Source organism: Lontra canadensis, unplaced genomic scaffold, assembly GCF_010015895.1.
Source record: "Lontra canadensis isolate GAN:19392208 unplaced genomic scaffold, GSC_riverotter_1.0 scaffold1, whole genome shotgun sequence".
NCBI classification, from domain to species: Eukaryota; Metazoa; Chordata; class Mammalia; order Carnivora; family Mustelidae; genus Lontra; species Lontra canadensis.
Genome location: NW_022630995.1, coordinates 37606399 through 37626528, shown reverse-complemented (window position 1 = coordinate 37626528; position 20130 = coordinate 37606399). Strand labels below are relative to the sequence as shown.

At 37.5% G+C, this 20130-nt stretch overlaps 1 protein-coding gene across 1 annotated transcript in view; it reads left to right on the top strand.

The window, feature by feature from the left end:
- DTHD1 (death domain containing 1) overlaps positions 1 to 20130 on the top strand; it is a 78216-nt gene that overhangs the window by 39514 nt on the left and 18572 nt on the right. The window contains exon 10 of the mRNA XM_032853574.1: positions 6512 to 6756. Within this exon, the coding sequence (XP_032709465.1) occupies positions 6512 to 6756 (245 nt within the window). The remainder of the gene's footprint in view (positions 1 to 6511; positions 6757 to 20130) is intronic.

Here is a 20130-nt window from a genome sequence, read left to right as displayed (position 1 = left end):
TGACATCAGCCACAGCAACTTCTTTCAAGACATGTCTCCAAAGGCAACGGAAACAAAAGTGAAAATGAACTTTTGGGACTTCATCAAGATCAAAAGCTTCTGCACAGCAAAGGAAACAGTCAACAAAACAAAGAAGCAACCCACGGAAGGGGAGAAGATATTTGCAAAGGACACTATAGAACGAGGGCTGATATCCAAGATCTATAAAGAACTCCTCAAGCTCAACACACAAAAAACAGATAATCATGTCAAAAAATGGGCAGAAGACATGAACAGACACTTCTCCAAAGAAGACATACAAATGGCTAACAGGCACATGAAAAAATGTTCTTCATCGTTAGCCATCAGGGAGATTCATATCAAAACCACATTGAGATACCACCTTACACCAGTTAGAATGGCCAAAATTAACAAGACAGTAAAAAACAAGTGTTGGAGGGGATGTGGAGAAAGGGGAACCCTCTTACACTGTTGGTGGGAATGCAAGTTGGTGCAGCCACATTGGAAAACAGTGTGCAGATTCCTTAAGAAATTAAAAATAGAGCTACCCTGTGACCCTGCAATTGCACTACTGGGTATTTACCCCAAAGATACAGATGTAGTGAAAAGTAGGGGCACCTATACCCCAATGTTCAGTAGCAATGGCCACAGTTTCCAAACTGTGGGAAAGAACCAAGATTTCCTTCAATGGATGAATGGATAAAGAAGATATGGTCCATATATACAATGGAGTATTATGCCTCCATCAGAAAGGATGAATACCCAACTTTTATATCAACATAGATGGGACTGGAAGAGATTATGCTGAGTGAAATAAGTCAAGCAGAAAGAGTCAAGTATCATATGGTTTCACTTACTTGTGGAGCATAAGGAATAACATGGAGGACATAGGGAGATGGAGAGGAGAAGTGAGATGGGGAAAATCGGAGGGGGAGACAAACCATGAGAGACTGTGGACTCTGAGAAACAAACTGAGGGTTTTTGAGGGGAGGGGGATGGAGGATGGGTGAGCCTGGTGGTGAGTATTAAGGAGGGCATGGATTGCATGGGGAGCACTGGGTGTGGTGCATAAACAATGAATGCTAGAACACTGAAAAGAAATAAAATAAAATAAAATAAAATAAAATAAAATAATAAAATAAAATAGAATAAAAATAAATAAAATAAAATAAAATAAAAAGGGAAAAAAAAGAAGATGAAGAGAATGAGAAAAGGAAGAAAAAGGAGAACACAAAGAGAAAACAGCTATATGAGAGAAGAGATAAAAAGTTTTTTGGAGAAGTTGCCATCCCAGCAATTTCTTTTTACTAATTCAACCACTTCCCATCTGTAACTTCTCTCCTTGATGCGGAATAGAATCTAATAGGTCCGTTTGCAAAAGTGAGGGGTAAGGGAGAAGTCAGCCATGGGTTTTATGGGGATTTTGGGCCCAGGAATCTTGTGATAGACTCGAAGTAATATTTTCTGTTCACTTATAAATTGATACAGATCTCATTGATTTTTAATGATGCTTATTTTCTCTCTAATTCTGGAAATGAAGCCAAGCTCCATTGGCTCTTTGTTGTCACAAAAATGATGCAGCTTGAAGCCAAGGCTGCCCTTTCTCTGGCATCTCAGAAATAAGACCCAAAGTGTCCCAGCGCAAACTGTCTTTTCCACTTCCGCATTCGCTGTCCCAGCCATCTGAGTCAGCTGGCAGGAGCTAGTGAGTGAGTGACAGGGTATCAGAAAAAGGGAAAGGGAAGGGTGAGGAGGAGGAGGAAGGAACATAGAAGAGATACTTTTCTACTTGGCTTCCAAAACAGAAACCACAGTGTCTACCCTGAGACAATCTCTCTAAGAAGAGATAGTCAAAAACTGGAAGTGTCCCGCCCAAAGTAATGATGCCAGTGATTTTCCTGTAATACTTGGAAGAGCAGCTGTGTTTATCTAGTGCCCTAAACAGGAGTGAGTTACTATGCTTCTCATAAGCCGTGGTATTGAGTGTATCACTGTCTGTAATGGGGAGGGAGAACATAAGCTAAAATAAGAGTGCCTGGGGAAAGCCAGTGCCTAAGCAATTCCTCCATGTAAGGAATGGAGAAGAACTCATCTTCACTCGAGGGAAATGACTAGGGCAGGATGCCGGATTGTTTCTCTTTTGCCTTTCCTAGAGACCTCTGCTCAGATCTGTGGCCTCACTGGGTTCCTCTCCCTGTAAGAGGAGCAAGATTCCCAGGAAAGCTCTGATACCTCATCCTATCATTAGAGCCTGTGATCGTTTCTGTGAATCGCAAAGACATACAATCAGCTAATGTCTGCTTAGAGGGTTCTCCTCTCCACCCATCCACTCCACCCACTTCCAGTTACTTCCTCCTCCACTTTCATACCTCACCTTGATGGTCATGTTTAGAAGAGTGTTCCCACCTTTCCTGATATGTCAGTTCTTATCTTACTTTCTTTTTTTTTTTTAAGATTTTATTTATTTATTTGACAGAAAGAGATCACAAGTAGGCAGAGAGGCAGGCAGAGAGAGAGAGGAGGAACCAGGCTCCCCACCAAGCAGAGAGCCTGATGCAGAACTCGATCCCAGGACCCTGAGCTCATGACCTGAGCCTAAGGCAGAGGCTTAACCCACTGAGCCACCCAGGCACCCCAGTTCTTATCTTATTTTTTCAGATCTTTATGTACTTCTCTCTTGTGTACCTGGCCATAGATACAATCTTCATTTATTCATTTAGTTGTTGGATCAATGTCCTTTTCTCTGACTACAGTCCCTTGAGAGCTGGTCCTGTCCTGTTGGCGGGCACCATTCCATACCCAGTACCTAGTACAATGCCTGGCAGTTAGAAGGAGTATTTGTTGGAAGAATGGAAGATAAAAACTTAGGAAAGAATTTAACATTATAGAATTATGTAATTTAAAGTATTTAAAAGTTTAATTTTAAAAAATATTTAATTTTGGAAATTAAATATTTAAACTTTTAAATATTTTTAAAATTAAATATTTTTATTTAATTTTAATTTAAAAGTTTAGGTGACTGTCCTTTGAGAAATGTCAAAAATTTTATATTTATTTACATAGAATAAAGATGATTCCTTTTAATGAGATCATGGGCCATGTACTTTATTTCTCCTTCTAAGAGAAAATAAGATAAGTGCTCCCCTGGGTTTTTTTTATATTGGTCTTTGTCATCCTTCTGAATATATGTTTTCATTCTCCAGGTTACAGCTGTTAATTAAGCACTTAGACCTCCTATCACATGTCATCTAAACCCTCAATGCTCACAAAATCCAGAAAGTGCCAGGAAATGGGCAGACAAAATTTGATATAATTACACTTTAGCATGACCCATCACATCTAGTAATTCCTAAAGAGGTCTGTGTGTGTCAAAGTTGCCCTGAATGCTCTTTGGCCTGGGGAGGTGTCCTTCCCAGAAACATGTGTAGGATGTTAGAATGAGCACCTTTTTATTCACTCAACAAAAATTTCCTGCCCTTGTATATATTTTATTCTACTGGAAAGAGACAAAGAAGCAAATAAGTAAGTGAAATGTACAGTATGATGGGGGAGAGGTGCCTTATAGATGAATAAAGCAAGGAAAAGATATCAACAGTCTTAGAGGGAGTGCCAGAGTTGCAATTTTAAATCTACTAATGATGGAGGACCTTTTTGGGAAAGTGGCATTTAAGCAGAGACTTAAAGAAGGCAAGAAAGGAGCCATAATCCTATCTCAGGGGAGTTTGTCCCAGGCTGAGGGATTCTGAGTGCTACTGAACAGAGGCAGATGTGTGCCTGATCTGTTTGGGGAACAGCAAGGAGGCTGAAATGGGTGGATAAGAGGAAGTGAGAGGATAGTTCAGGATGGGAGGTGAGTACTAAGCATTCCTTGAAGGCCATAGCAAGGAGTTGGCCTTTTATTCCAAGTAAAATGGGGAGCCATCTTGTTAACAGAGGAGTCACATGATCTGAGTTGGATTATAGAATAGATTCCCAGCACAGTTGTAATCTCAGAGGCAAAAGAAGAATTGGGGAGATGGTAAATGAGCCATTGTAATAAACCAAGCAAGGGATGATGGTGGCATATGAGTAGAGGTGGTGGAGATGTGTTAGAACACAGAAAACCCCTGAGCCAGTGGTTCTTACAAAATTCTTCTGGTTCTTCATTTTGCTAGCCTTTAACTTACTCATCTGACTTCTCTAAGCAAAAGCATCAATTTCTACACTTGTACTTTCTATGTAATCTTTGAAAAATATCCCAATTCCCCTCACTGAGAAGAAAATATATTGCTATAAGATATATCTAGTAACGTAAAATATAAGTAAATTCCTTATTTCTTCATATGAAAAATATTTATTGAACAGCTACTATTCCAATGTCTTCTAGGAACTATATTACATAATATGTTGAGGAGAAAGCGGTTTTCAAAAGGTCAACTGATGGTTGATTTCATAATTTTGGAATGCAATAAGTGAATTTTGCTTTTACTTCTCTAAATATGACAATGTGGGAGAAAAAATAGAATAGTGAATTTTCTTTGTGTTGCTTGTCCTTTTTTAAAAAATTTCAAACATTTTTTCCCAAGGGGCATTCAAAATGCAGTGCCATATCTTGGCAGCAATGAAATTCCAACTAAAAAAAAAAAAACTATGCTTTCTATTTATAACATTAAGATCATGCTATTTACTCCTAGTAAATACTTAACAGTTTAATCTTTATTTCATATATAAACATGGCAGAGATTTATGTTACAGATCCTTATTTTAAAAAATTAACTGGCAATGAAAGGCAGACAAATTTAGGATGTAAATTGAACCAATGTAGCTATGCTACACCCTCAATCTTTTATATCCTGCAACTAAATTATTCCTTACGAGTAATTTAATACCTGGCAGGAAGTATCTTTCAAAGGATAGAAGGAGAGATTTATTAAGTTGTATTCTGTTGGGACAAAAGTAGCAGCTCTAGTAGCATGGAGTAGAGCTTTGTCAAGTGTTATACTTCAGTGATCTATAAATTCTAATTTACTTAATTTACGAGGTGACATTTTTAGTGACTCCAATTTTTTTTTTTCTTTTTTTACTGGAATGAAACTCTTTAAGAAGGCAAGCCCTGGCTTGTTATTCCTTTTCTAGGATGTCCTAGGAGTCATTCTATTCGAGTAGCCAAGTTCCCCCTAAAATATAAACTTTTGTGAAGAGACATTCTCCAACACCTTTCATAATCTGGAGTTCTTCAAATTCTGGATTTAACTGTGCTTTAGAGATTCACCAAAATGGCCTCTGGTAGTCCAACGGGGAGAAAAATATTGGTGTCATCTACATCTCTCACTGAACTCTTCTTTTATTAGGAAGGTTTTCCATGAGAGAGAGCGCTGAGTAGTCAACATTTAGTCTTCTAGGAATAGGAGGAAATTTCAACTTCTATATAAAGGCTTCATGTTGATATTAAAAAAAAAAAATTAAGTGCTGATCACTTTATCCATATTATTTCTTTTCATTCCCAGGGCAATCCTAGGAGGTAAGTTTTATTTCTCTTGCTTTAAAGATAAGGAAGTTAAGCCTCCAAGAAGTTCAGAGATGTGAAATGACTGGATGAGTATTGCAGTGTGGATAAATAGTTGGGCTGGACTTGTATTTAGCTCTCTAAGTTTGAAACATACTATCTTACTGTTACAATCTAGCTTACATTTACATTTTGAGAAGGGTAATGTAGACATGCCTTAAGGAAAATGGCAGTCTCTGTCTTGCTTTTGCAGTGACAACATAAAATTGTCCTGGTAAAACCTCCATGAGAGAAAAGTTATCTCCACCAAAGCTCTAGTATTTGCAATGAACAGTTGAAAAGATAGACTCTTATTTGGTGGAATTAATTAGGTTTCAATATAAATGTCAGTAACATAAGTCTAGTAACTCCTCCATTTTTTAAAATTTTGCTAAAATATCTCTATTTCTGTGATGGTAGAAATGTTTTGCATCTGCACTGCCAAATAAGGTAGCTACTAAACATAGGTTGCTATTGAATATTTGAAATGGGGCTGGAGTGATCAAGGAATTGATTTTCCATTTTATTTAATTTTAATTATTTTCACCTTTAATTTTAAAGCCACATGCTGCTGGTGGATACCATACATCTAGAATGCCTATAGTGAGGTCACGTTAGTGTTCCATATGCTATGAACATTTAGGGGAGAGAAAAAAGACAATTATTGAAAGGTAAAAATAATTTTCTAAATACAGAAAGAACTGAATATTTCCAATAGTTTTTTTGTTAGAGCAAAATGGAAGGGAAAAAGAAAATCAAAGATTTTTAGATCTAGAAACAGCCAGAGATGACCTGACCCAATTATAGATAAGAAACCCTTTTAGTCATCTGCAGTCTCAGACTATTGCTGCTTAAATTTTGGCAAAAAGTGATGATACCATAATAACTTCAATTATATAAAAAGTAAAATAATTATTTAGATTTAAAAAGTAAATAAGACAAAGTATTATATTTTAATAATAACAAATGCATTTTACTTCTTTTTAGGCAATGGGAAGGATTATGAAAAAGATTACAAGCTTATATTTCATTTACAAAGAAAACCCAGGCTGGAACTCCAGATCAAAGAGGTGGATGAATTTGGAAACTATAGCTGCCCTCATTATAAGGGCACCATTGTAATTTATAAAATACCTAAAGAAAAGATAGTCCACAACTTGGATCAATCTCTTATACTTGATGAAAAACATCATCATTTGCCAATTTGCAAATTACCATTGAAATTGCCAAAGGTAAGATATTTTACTTCCCTAATTACCTTATTTTGTTAATTCTTCTTAATTCTCTACCATAATCTATACTTCATGCATATGGATACTTAAGGTTAAAAAGAAAAGCAGGTCTAAAGTTGATAAAGAAGGAGTGTGTAGTTACAATTTTTTTAAAAGATTTTATTTATTTATTTGACAGAGAGAGATCACAAGTAGGCAGAGAGGCAGGCAGAGAGAGAGAGGGGGAAGCAGGCTTCCCACTGAGCATAGAGCCTGACATGGGGCTCGATCTCAGGACCCTGAGATCATGACCTGAGCTGAAGACAAAGGCTTAACCCACTGAGCCACCCAGGTGCCCAGGTAGCTACAATTTTAAAGTGGTGGAACACCTATTGGGATTTTCACTTTCTACCAGGAACAATTCAAGTTGATCTGATCTTGATGATGATTACGGAAATAATGGCATTCATTTTCTGTAACTGCATTGGAATAACTGGAAAGTTATTTATGAAAACACTGAATATATTTCAGAACACAACATATTTAGGAAAAGTCATGTGGTGAGCAGGAAAACAACTTCAAAACATTTTCATCAATATTTATCAAATCCTGCACACTTAAGGATGAGTTACTCTTACCTAAAATTCTTATTCTTATCAGGAAAGTAGGATTGAGTTGTTTCTCCAAATAGGTCAAACAAATGGTTTTATTGCTGTGCATACTATTTTCTTCAGTGATCCAGGACTTAGTATTTCTGAAGTATTTTCTTAATGAGAAATATAACTGAAAATTCATTTTATCACTCTAATGAGCAAACTTATTCTCTAAAGATGCTAAAATTATTTTTCCATGTTTTTGGTTTTTTGTGTTATGAATAACAGAAATATGTTTCCCCTACTGTTAGATTTCTATACTGATTTTAAGTTAATTAGTAAAGTAATTAATAAATTGACAAATTTTTTTTGAACTTCTGAAATAGGGTATGTGCTATGCTGGGCATTGTGAAAAATACAGAGATAGAGAGGATAATACATGCCCTAAAACAGTGTTGTCCCAAATGATAGCCACTATCCATATGTGTCTGTGGGATACTTGAAATATGGCTAGTCCAAATTGAGAGGTGCTGTAAGTGTAAAACACATACTAGATTTCAAAGATACAGTACAAAAAACACAAAGTAAGTCATTAATCATTTGTTTATATTGATTTTATAATAAATTATGTTATTTTGGTTATGGGTTAAATAAAATATATCATCAAAATATAATATAAATAATATAATAAAATACATTATCACTTAGCCCCAATAAAATTAATTTCACCTGTTTAAAAAAAATTTTTCTGTGGCTAACTTGAACGTTTCAAATTACTTATTTGTCTCAAACTATATTTCTATGGGGCAGTGTGGTTCTAAATGATTTGAAATCTAGAACAGTATGGAAAACATGTACAGTGGATCCTTGAACAACTCAGGGATTAGGGGTACCAAGCCCTGCATAGTAAAAAATCTGAGTATAACTTTGGACTCCCCCAAAACTTAACGCTTAATAGCTATATGTGACTGGAAGTCTTACTGGTAACATAAACTGTCTTTTGACCCATACTGTATGCTACATGTTGAATATATTGTATTCTTATAATAAATGAGAAAAGAATATTATTAAGAAAATCATAAGGAAAATACATTTACTGTAAATGTGCTGTACTTATTTTAAAAAATCAGTGTATAGGTTGACCCATGCATTTCAAACCTGTGTTCTTCAAAGGTCAACTATATACAAAATCACCTTCTAAGACAATAAATGATTAGACTAGTGGGATAAACTGTACTCATAGTTGTTCAGAGGAGGAAAAAAGCTTTTCTAGAAGCTGATGCTGGTAGAAATTTCATGGTGGGTATAGCATTTTATCTGAGTTTGTAAGTTGGTAGAAATTTGGCCAATGGAAATGAAGAAAAAAATATGTTACGGTGAAATAGAATTAGTTAGACTGGAGGTGGTAGGCATAACTTAACAAGGATTTGTTATTCATAGAGTAACCACTATAATAACTTCTAATGTCTCTCAAGTGCTTTACATATCCCATATTATTAAATCTGCACATGAGACATCACTGTTCTCATTTTACAGGAAACTGAGGCATAGAAATTTTCATCAACTTGCTCCTGGTCCCATAGCTAAGTAAGTGTCTGATTAGGACTCAAACCTAGAAAATCAGCTTCCCACATGAGCAACCGCTCTCTGCTCTTGTCTCTTTAGCAGATAAAATCAGGATTTGGATAAACTTAAGGGCATAAGATGTATATTTAGGACTTCCATGTTCACCCCTGAAGCTGTTGAATAATTTCATGAGTATTATGCTTTAGCATAAAGGTGATAGGAAAATTATATAACAAATGATATGACCTGGATTCTGGTCAAACTGAAAGCAGCCATTACAGCCAAGGTGCTGCGTTCTAGAGATATTAATTCCTTACTTCCTGGTTTGGAGGAGATTCTGAGGCTCCTGGAAGGCATAGGTAGGGTAGCAGAATCTATTAAACCACCTATACTTAAAAAATTATGTTTAAAAACAGTATAGCTGTGTAAGTGTATACCCACTATCAGTTTTCCCTCTGTGCATTTTCATCTCCATCTCAGGGCCTTTGCACTTGCTACTCACTATGCTTGAGGCTCGGATATAGCTGGTTCTTCATCCTTTGGGTTTCAGCTCACATATCACCCCCGACCATTATTCCCCTCATCTCCTTATCTACAGTCACTTCTTAACACTTGAGTCTTTTAAAATTTACTTCATAACTCTTACAATTAATTGAAACTATTAGATTTATTTATTTGTTCACATATTTTCCTTTTGACTTTGCCCCTTGAGAAAGCAAGCTCCATGAGTGAAAGACGTTGTTTCCTTATTCTGGTTGCACTGTCAGTGATTAGAACAGTGCCAGGCACAAAGTAGGTACTTTAAATATTTGCAACTGGATGAATGAGGGAGAGGTCTGTAGCGTTCCTTAGATTCTAAAAATTTAAGAACTATGGACTTCATGGAATACTCAAATTCTCTTGAACCAGTGGTTTACAGTCTCATTTACGAACACTTAGCTAGGGGGGTTGATGTTCATCTATGTGAAGCTTTGAGAGCAGAGGAAGGCAACATTGGGGACATTCTCCAGGTGGCTCAGTTTAGCATATAACTTCGTCAGCTTACTCTGTTGTTCTGCTGCTATAGTGACACTGGTGGGTTGACAGGTCAGGGGGTTGCTGGAATTCTCTGGCAGGAAGGAGTGAGGGCCTCACTGTGATGATGGCAAATGATGGAAAGGAGCCTCTAATGGAAGAAAGGACAGACTTGAGGTCCAGAATGCGACACAAATTCAACTTTCAGTTTTTAGTGTTTTCTCTGTGGCCTATCTGACTTTATGAATCAGTGAGCCAAAGTAGCCAAGCTAGATGGCCTAGGGCTTTATGTGGATTTTGCTCAGTGAAAGTCTATGTGAGTGACTGTCCAGGTCTTTTGCATAAGCCTTTCCTCTGACTTGATTCTAGCAAACCATTCAGCACCTGCATGCCTGAACACGTCCTACCAGTCACCCCTTATAGCTCTGGGGAGGTGTGACTTCTCCCAGGAAGCCTTCTTTGACTTCCCCTTTTGGTGTGCTTGGTGTGTGTTCCCCAACACCCTACACTTTCCCTATCACTGCAGTTATTGGATTTTATCATAATCACTTATTTCCCACGAGACAAATATTTCTCAATCTTTTTGTTTGTTTTTGCCCTCCAAATGAGTTTTTTTGAGACATTTTTCCCTCTAATCAACCCTCCCCCCATTAAATTTTAATATCACAGATATACAGTAGGGCAATTTATAAATTGAAAGTGTGAAGTCTTTTCAACTTGCCCTAGAGTGAATTTTCTCTCCGGGAGGGTGATGTTACCCTGGTCGGAAATACATGTGATTATAACCCAGGCACAGATATTATCCTGTTCAATTTGCGTTTCCAGTGCCAGGCATATAGTACATGCTCAATAATTATTTATGGACAATCAGATGAATGAGACAATTTCTTCAAACCTTAAGATTTGTTCAGTCCTGACACTGATAATCTTGAAACTATATTGGCATGTTTAAACATAGTATATTTTATGTGTCTGCTGACCTTCATGTATCAATCCACTGTTCATAGCTACTGTCCTTTCTTTTTCTTCTAGATAGGTTTGTATAGGACTTCCCAGATTTAGTCTCTCGGCTGTTTTTCATGCCTATTTACTAGAAGTTTTTTGGGTTGAGGAAAAAATGCTGTGGCTACAGAAAATTTTCCCCCTTTTCAACCTAATATACCTAAGTGGGAATTGAAACCATGACCCTTAGTTTGTAAGAACAGATTCCTTCTATAAAGTTCAGAATTTAAAAAAAAAAAAATTGACCTCAGCTTGACAGTATTAGAAGATGCTATTTTTCAGGAAATGAAAGTAAACCTATTATATGGAGGTTAGCATTAATGGACACTACAGTACGCACACATTTGTACATGTAGTGTAAATTAGGTGAAGGCATTTGTCAGATGTGCTTTTCACACAGAAGACACGCAGCAAATATTTATACATACATATATAGATGGAAACATGTACATTCACATACACATAATTCTAATGTTGGACCTTATGTACTGTCTGGTTTTCAAAGATGTGAAAACATATCATGCATTACCTCATGTTTGTGAGGAATAATGTGTCTCATTCCTCAGCTTCCATATTCTATTCATTCATGTATAAATCTATTCAACAAACACTTTTTGTATCCCATGGACCAGACATACAGTGGTGTTCTCTTATGTATCATCTCATTTTCCTTTTACCTCTCCACAGACTATTGTCAACTCAGAGAGCAGAATGAGCCTCTAAACCATCAAACAGATCATTTCCTCCCTCAGCTCCAAACCCTGCAATGGCTCCTAGTTTCACTCACAGTAAAAGAATGTGTACGAACTTGGCCCTCCTTGACTCTAGGACCTTCTCTCTTATACTCTTTCCTTGTTCAACGCTCGCCACAATGACCCTCTTACGGTCTTTGAATTTGCCACACCTGCTTCTGGTCCTTATGTTAGTGGTTCCCCTTGCCTGGAATGTTCTTCCATCCCCCAGATACCAGCAAGGCCAACACCCTTACCTCCTTCAATTCTTTGATGAAATTTCCCCTTCTCTCTGAGGCCTACTCTGATTCTAGTTCTTACTTTAGTCTACTCCTTCCCACACAACCTGACACTCCTGATCCTCCTTCAACAACTCTGCTTTTTTTTCTTTCCTTTCCTCTAAAGCATTTATTTCTTTGTTTATTATGTTTATCAGAAAAGCACTACTACTTCACAATGGGAACAAGAGCTTCTTGAAGGCAAGGACCTTTATGTGTTTTTCATTGCTGAATTCCAAGGCCCTGGAAGAGCGCCTGCCTTCGGTTAGGTGCTCAAATACTGTTTGTTACAGGAATGAATTCATAAGTAGAGCTTGTATTTTAAATACCCCAAGTGTGAAGAGCAAAGTGAGAAGAGTCAAGAAGGAAAATAACTTAGCTTTGGAGGGTTGACAGAATTTGCAGTGTGTGCTTACGGATGTGATAGCCGGCACAGGCTTCACTGTGACTGACAGGAATCTCTTCTACCCATGTGGCCAAGAGAGCCCTGTGGTGAGGGAAACAGTAAGTACCCAGGGAGCCATGGGCATGAATTTTAATCAAGGACTCTCTGGTTGATGCTCCTGGGAGGGGCAGAGAGAGGGGAAATGGTTTGAACGATAAAGAGGGTCCTCACGATAATTCACATTTCAATATGATTTTCTGAAAATGGTCACATAATTAATATTGGTGAAAACATATGATGGAAAAGTACCATGATTTGTCTTTAAGTCTTTCCTAAGTTGTGTGTCAAACTTCCTTCTTTTACAAAATATTCTAGTGAATTCAGTTCACACCATTTCTATTTGTACTCTCAAGTTTCAAAAAACTCTCAAAGATTTTTTTTAGGTGGAAGGAAGTGGTGTGTGCGTATGTGTGCTTCTGAAGTCGCGTCACATAGGTGACTGCCATTTGATTATTTGCGCTATGTTGAGCTGTGACTGCCTTTTAGTCTTCCTGTCTGCTTAGAAATTTTGCTCTGAAGGAGAGAAGGGTTCTGGGTCTGGTGGCTCTTTCTGTGGGATTCTGTCAGGGGGCCCCACTTTCCCAGCTGTACCTAACCTACATATTTACGTAAGCCATCTGGTGACCCACGTTTTGCTTAGCCTGAACTTCCTCTTTTTTTTTTTTTTAACTTTTTTTAAACGACATGTGATTTCTAGTAAATAATGATACTGCTTCAACACTTACTTTCCCCACATTAAATAACTTGCTTTGTCAAAGGGAGGAAGCAGGCAGAGGCTGCTACACGATTTACTCCACAATCACCACCTTCTCACCACTTTGGACTTCCAGGGCCATCTCCCTGCCCTGTCAAGAAGGACTATATTTCATACAATTTTTTTTTTATCTAAGAATATGAAATATTATAAAGAACAATCTCAACTCTGTAAATGAGAAGACCCAGAACTATAGAAAAATTTTACATTCACGGGCTCTTCAGTTCTACTTAGGTTTTTCAGTTGTAATAATCTACAAAGTTATTTTGAAGTTTAAGAATGACATGGAACTTCATATCCCATTGCTAGCTATGATGAAGCAGATTTTACCAGGTGTATACTTTCCAAATAAAGCTGGATAAGAGAAATCAGGGTTTTGTTGGCTTGTGTGTGTCTGTGTGTGTTAAATGCGGGGGTAGGTGGAGGGGAGCCATTATGAACCTCATGGTAATTATGGAATTTTTGGTAACTTAGTTTCGTGCCTTTCCTCATAGAGTTAACTGTAATAACATGCATGTTGGTTTGTGCTCCCTCCTTATCAATTATAGAAGAAAGTCACTAAAATCTTGGTAAGTAGAGATATCATGTCATTTTTTTTTTTTTTTTTAACCTGTGAAAATTTTACAAAGCCTTCTCCCTCTTTCCAGTGTTGCAGTTCTGGCTCTCTTTGGCACTTCCTTGACCTGCCTTCCATTCCTGCAATCTTACCTTCCTCTAAGTCATCAGAATGACCTTCAAAGACAGCCTTGACCATGTCACTGAAAAATCTACTTTTTATTGTATATGAGATGTTTAAGGAGGAAAACGATCAAAACTGCTTTAGTCAGAAACAGAACCTTTTTTTAGAAGGGGGTTGCCCCACCAATTTAATCAGAAGAGAACCTTTCCCTTCTCTGGCTGTTCTCCTTCTTCTTTATCTATCCCTTCTTTTTCCTTTTCCTACCCCCTCTTTCCTCCTTCTCCCCCACTCTTCCCCATCTCTTCCCCCTTCTCCTTCTCTGTTCCTTCTCACCTCTTCTCCTCACGCCCCCTCCTTCACTGTTTGTTCATACAAAGGAAGATTTTCTCTGCTCAGCGGGCAGAATAACTAAACCAGAAATTGTGCTGCATATTGTCTTGTGGATTTCAAGAATTCTTCTACAAAGGAAACACATAAAATCTTCCCTCACTGAGAAAATTTTAACAAAAAAGTAATTGACATGTTTACATGTATTCTCATAATATTTAGTAAGTAAAAAATGATGTTCATTAATTTGGACAATTTCTAGTTCATGAACTCCAACTCTAATTTTTTTTTCTGTAGAAATGTCAGCCAACATGTTAATTAACATATACTAATTAAATATTAATTAATTAATATATTAAATACATATTAAACTATATAAAAGATATTATGTAGGGTCTAAAAGTTAATAGTAGTAGTGGTCAAAGCCCTCGCTTTCGGAAATTACAATCTAGTTCAGGAAATAAAGCATAAATACTTTAAGAGTTATAAAACAATGCAAAAGATAAATAATAATTGAATACAACAATCTAGTAATATCACAGGACAGGAACTGTTGATTAACTGCAAATGAATGGACAAGATGGTAAGTGCTAGGACATTTCAGAGAGGGGAGGGAATCCTGTGGCTGAGGTGACCTGGGACACTTCACATGTAGAGAATGTCTGCATTCTGGATAGGAACCGGGAAAGAGGCAGTGGATTCCACACAAGACAGATGGCATGAGCTGAAACTTAGAAGTGGCAAAGCATAAAATATGTTTCAAGAAAGGACAATGTGTAGATCTGTGTGGCTTGTGTGGAATATTTGGAAAAATCACATTGGAAATAAATTGGGGGGAAATTATGGTGAGCTCTGAATGCCTTATTATATCAACCAAATGTCTCTGTGAAATTGAGAGAGATTTAGGATTTGGGACCAACTGGACTTGGCGATAGAGTGAACTTGTGGGGAGGGTGGGCTGGGAGGTAGTAGGACACTGAGAGAGAGAATGGCTGTTGGGGAGGGGTGCTTCTGAGTGTGACTCCCAGGACACTGGTTTGAGCGATGGTGCTATGATACAACATAGTGTTTCATTGACTTTAGTTTGGAATTGTGTTCCAACTGGCATTTCATCTCTACTCACCCCAGTATGGTCCTAAACAATAGATGTTTGTGAGTTTCTCCTTGAAGGCTTATCACCAGTCCCCTTTACTACTCTACACCACCCAACTGACAGAGTGGTTTCCTTAAAAACAAATATATGATTTTATCAGTCTTCTAAAACTTATCAAATGGCACTCCCTATCTGTCGATCAAGGTCCAACCCACTCACCTGGTACGTAAGGCCCTTCACAAAGCGGGGGCCACTTACCCTTCAACCCCTTCCTATTACATTTACGTGATTGGTGTCTTTTGCTCCAGGGCCACGGATGGTCCCATTTCTTTTACACATTATGGTCTTAACTACCTCAGAGGCTCTTCCCACAGCTGCCCTTGGGGCAGAACTGACTCTACACTTAGCTCTGTTATCATCTCTTTGGAAGAAGCCTTTAAATTTCCCAGGCACAATTAGACACTGCCCTGGATCTGTAACCATAGCAATTTGAATAGATATGAAAGGATGGTCTCTTATCATTTTTATTTGTATAATCCTAACAATAATGATCATTACTCATATTTATCAAGTTATTCACTATGAGTAACTGGATAAAGCATTTATGCATATTAACTCATTTACTGAAAGGGTAAGCCATTGAAGAAACCAAGGGATAGAGCGGTTTGTTCAAGGGAAAATAGCCGGAGAATGGCAAAGCTACTGTTGGAATCCAGTTTGTCTGATTCCAATGGTGGCACCCCTCACCGTGATACCGAACGTCTCCTCTGATAACTGAATTCCTCAGGGCTGGAGGCATAGTTCGTACCATTTCATAATCCCATCTCATGGGTATGCATTCAGTAATGTCGTGCTGAACTGTTTAATGAATAAATGAATTGCATGCTGGGGAAAGTGATAAAGCAATTGAAGAAAGAGTTTTACTAGCCCACAAAAGCTTTGTGTGTTTGTTTTCCCAGCTAATAGTTAATACATTTAGCAGAAGCCTGTCATGCCTTCAAAGGAATGACTAATGTGGGGATTTTGCAGTTGTGGCCATACCTGGAAGGGAGATGTTTGCGGCTATCCAGGCCTTTCCCAGTAACATTCATATCACTCTTTCTGTTGGAAACACTACTCCTATGTATAAACCAAAAAAAAATGAAACAAAGCAAAAAGATCAGGAAACTTGAAAAAAATTCTACAGAAGAATATTGGAGTTAGATATTAGAAGAATCTAATTCTGGAATCTAGAAGTTAGAATACACTAGAAAAAAACAAGGCTCCGAGTCAAACAGGCACTTGGACAGGTCTTCACGATGGACAAAAACATAGTGGGATTATAATTTAAACAATAAAGAACAATAAAGAAGAGGTATTTTATATAAATTTTAATGGTGTTATGTACCTTTGATTTGTTGAGCTGCTTTTAAAATCAATAGTGTCTCCCACAGAGCTGCATTTATGGATCCAAGGCATCTGCTTTTGCCAGAATTGCTTGGAAGAGGGAGCAAAATGTCAAGTATATCAGCGATAGTTAACACTTAGCCTGTGTTTGCTGTGTGCCAGGCATGTTGGAGGTTCTCTGTATATTTTGTATATCTCTATATATTTATATATTCTCTGTATATCACTACAACTGTGGTATATGTACTGCTTTGCCCTTTGGTAGATTAAACAAAAAAAAGAAGAACACAGAGACATTCATTTCAAAATTATGTTTATCCATTCCAGACTGATTTGACAACTTTTCTTTATTGGCTCCATGTATGTCCTATCTATAGTTCCTGAGTTCTCCAGAACTTCGCTCATGTTTTATCTGCAGCCATCCCCGAAAGCCCCTTCCTTCCATCTGTCCCAGCTCCTCAGATCAGCTGGGGTTTCTTGAATTAGTCTATCTGGTTACCAAGGTCCTGAAGCTGTTTCCCTTCAGGACTGACTTCTTAAGTCTGAGAGATGTTTATTCCTGTCCTCTCGACAAAGCCACCATCAAGTTAAAGCCCTAAATAAAAAGAGCCATTTTCTAAGAAGCATTTGAAAGAATTATATTGAAATAAGAAAAACATAAGCTTGACTGCAGGAAAATGAACCCAAGCTTAAGACTGAGAAAGACCTGAGCTTAAACAAAGATAAGAATTGAGATTTCTTCCGGGATAGACAGCAGTCTGATTTCATTTTAAAAAAAAAGTTAATTTCATTTCCCAAAAAAAGTTAATTTCTAGATTTATCTTCAAGCTAGACTCTCAGTCAGCTCCTCTTGCTCTAAACCTTCCCCACACCCCCTTACATGAATCTTAGCTCTCTGTGGGTTTATGCCAGTCTTCAGATTTCTCTGTGCAGAAGCACTTCCTTTTATTGTGTGGGCCAAGCATTTCTGCCTAAGTCTTCAGGAAGTTCTACACTGACTGTGCAATTACAAGAATATCCACGATGAAAACAACAAAAGGATATATATTGACTGATGTTGGAGTCTTTTAATTTATTTTAAAAGTTTATGGGGTGGGGAGGAGATTTTCAGCGGCACACAAAAACAGAGAAAATACATAATGAATTTACATGGACCCATGACCTTGTGCCATTAAAAAAAAAAAAAAGATTTTATGGATTTATTTGAGAGAGAGAGCCCTTATGCATGAGCAAAGGGGAGGGGCAGAGGGAAAGAAAAAAGCAGGCTCCCCACTAAGCAGGGCTTCATCCCAGCACCCTGGGGTCATGACCTGAGCTGAAGGCAGATACTTAACCAACTGAGCCATCCAGATGCCTCTGCTATTATTGTTTCATCTGAAACCACTGGGGTTTTTTTGTTTGTTTGTTTGAATCTCTTAAAGCAAATCACCTAAAGCTATAGTATCCTTTTACTTGTAAAAAAAATTCTGTGTGTTTTCTAAGAGGGTAAGGATTTAAAAAAAAAAAACAAAAACATAGTACCATTGCTACACCAATGATATTAGCAATTATTACTTAAAAAAAAAGATTTTGTTTATTTGAGAGAGAGAGAAAGAGATCAGAAGTAGGCAGAGAGGCAGGCAGAGGGGGGGCGGGAAGCAAGCCTCCTCCTCCCCGCCAACGAGCCGAGAGCCCTACACAGGTTTGGATCCCAGGACCCTGAGATCATGACTTGAGCTGAAGGCAGAGGCTTAACCCACTGAGCTACCCCACCTTAGCAATTATTACTTAATATCATCTACTACCCAGTCTATGTTTTATATTTACCTACTAACTCAATTTTCACTTTCTGTAGTTAATATGTTCAAAAACAAGGTTTAAAAAATGCCTACACGTATTTATGTGTGTCTCTGCCACAGCTGGTTGAATTTTCAGGGTAGGTCATGTCCTTTATGGACTTTATTTCCATCTACCCTCAACATACTTTGGAGGTAACTCTGTCTCAGAGTTAGAGAGGGTAGATGACTTGCCTGGACTTGTACCACCTCCTGGGGCCAAACAGAGGCTGCGCTAGGACCCAGACTTCAAAGTCATTCCTGTTTCATGCTGTTCCCTGTCCCCGTGTTCCTTGAGCAAGCCAGATCCTTGCTGACTTGACATCTGCCACTTTTATTACCATGTCATATTACCTCTCATGTTCTTTACCCCTTCAGGGTGTTTGGCAATTCCAGACCTTTCAGAGAGCCAGACTGGTTGGACTTTGTGTTGAAACCGAGCTTTTAAATAGAGATGCCATAACCTCCACTGGTGACTTCTTTTGTTATTTGGCATTTTTCTGCTTCTGAGGCAGAACCAGAGATTCTCTATCATCTGGACGTTAAATGCATAGTCACTTCTGAACAGCTCGATAAGGTCCTCTGTTTAACTCATGAGGTGACAAGAGTTCATCACACCTCATTTCAGAGCAGAGATAATCGCTCTCCCTTTCATATGAGGAAGGCTCCAGCTTTCTCTGCCTTAGGTTGTAAGTTCACATTCCTTGCTTTTTGTTCATGATTTATAATTCAGATTTCCTCAAAGTATTTGCTATAGTTTTGAAAGAACAAAAATACTTTCCATATATGTTTATAGTAAAAGATATGATTCCCAGCACATAAAAGGCAATGTTCCATAATACTGTTTTTTTCCAAATTGCAAGAGTTTTTCCCCCCCCCTTCTTCTTTTTTAAGGATGGTAACACACCAGCTTTAAATAAAATGGATTCACATGTGAGGGAGTTATTTGCTCTCTAATCCTTTCCCTGACCCTCTGATTAGATCTCAGGTTAGTCTTAGCAAATTTTTACATCTCTGTAACACAAAAGCTCCCCTGTTAACAAGCAGAGAACAATTCTTTGGCTCAGAAATCTTGGCTGGCAACAGAATTAAATAATGTTGTTTTAATTGTATTTATTTTATAGATATAAATATATATTTATGTATAAATAAATATAAATATAATATATATATTTATTATTTTTAAGGTTTCCAGGTCATTATATAACTGAAATCGTTTTTCTACTTATGACTAAAATATCAGTTTCTTTTAAAAATGTACTTGTGTAGGTTAAAAATATTTTCAAAAGAAAAATGTTAAGTAATGACAACTATTATTTTGAGCATTTATTACACACAATGTCTTGCTCTAAGTTACATGATAGAACTCAGTGTTTCTGGGGCACCTGGATGACTCAATGGATAGAGTATATGCCTCTTGATTTTGGGATTGTGATTTCAAGCCCAATGTTGGGTGTCCAGCTTACTTAAAATAAATAAATAAAAATTTTTATAAAAAAGAACTCAATATTCACTTCAATAGCACTATGAAGCAGGTACTAGTATCATGGCCATTTTGTAAATGAGGAAAACGAGATACAAAGCGAATACTTTAAGATCCCAAGTTTAGTAAGTAGTATGATTAGAAGCTGAGCTAAGCTCTTTCCCTTCACCTAATCCTGGCTCCCAGTCAAGACCAGTAAAGTTGATTTTATGTGAAAGGTGAACGTAACA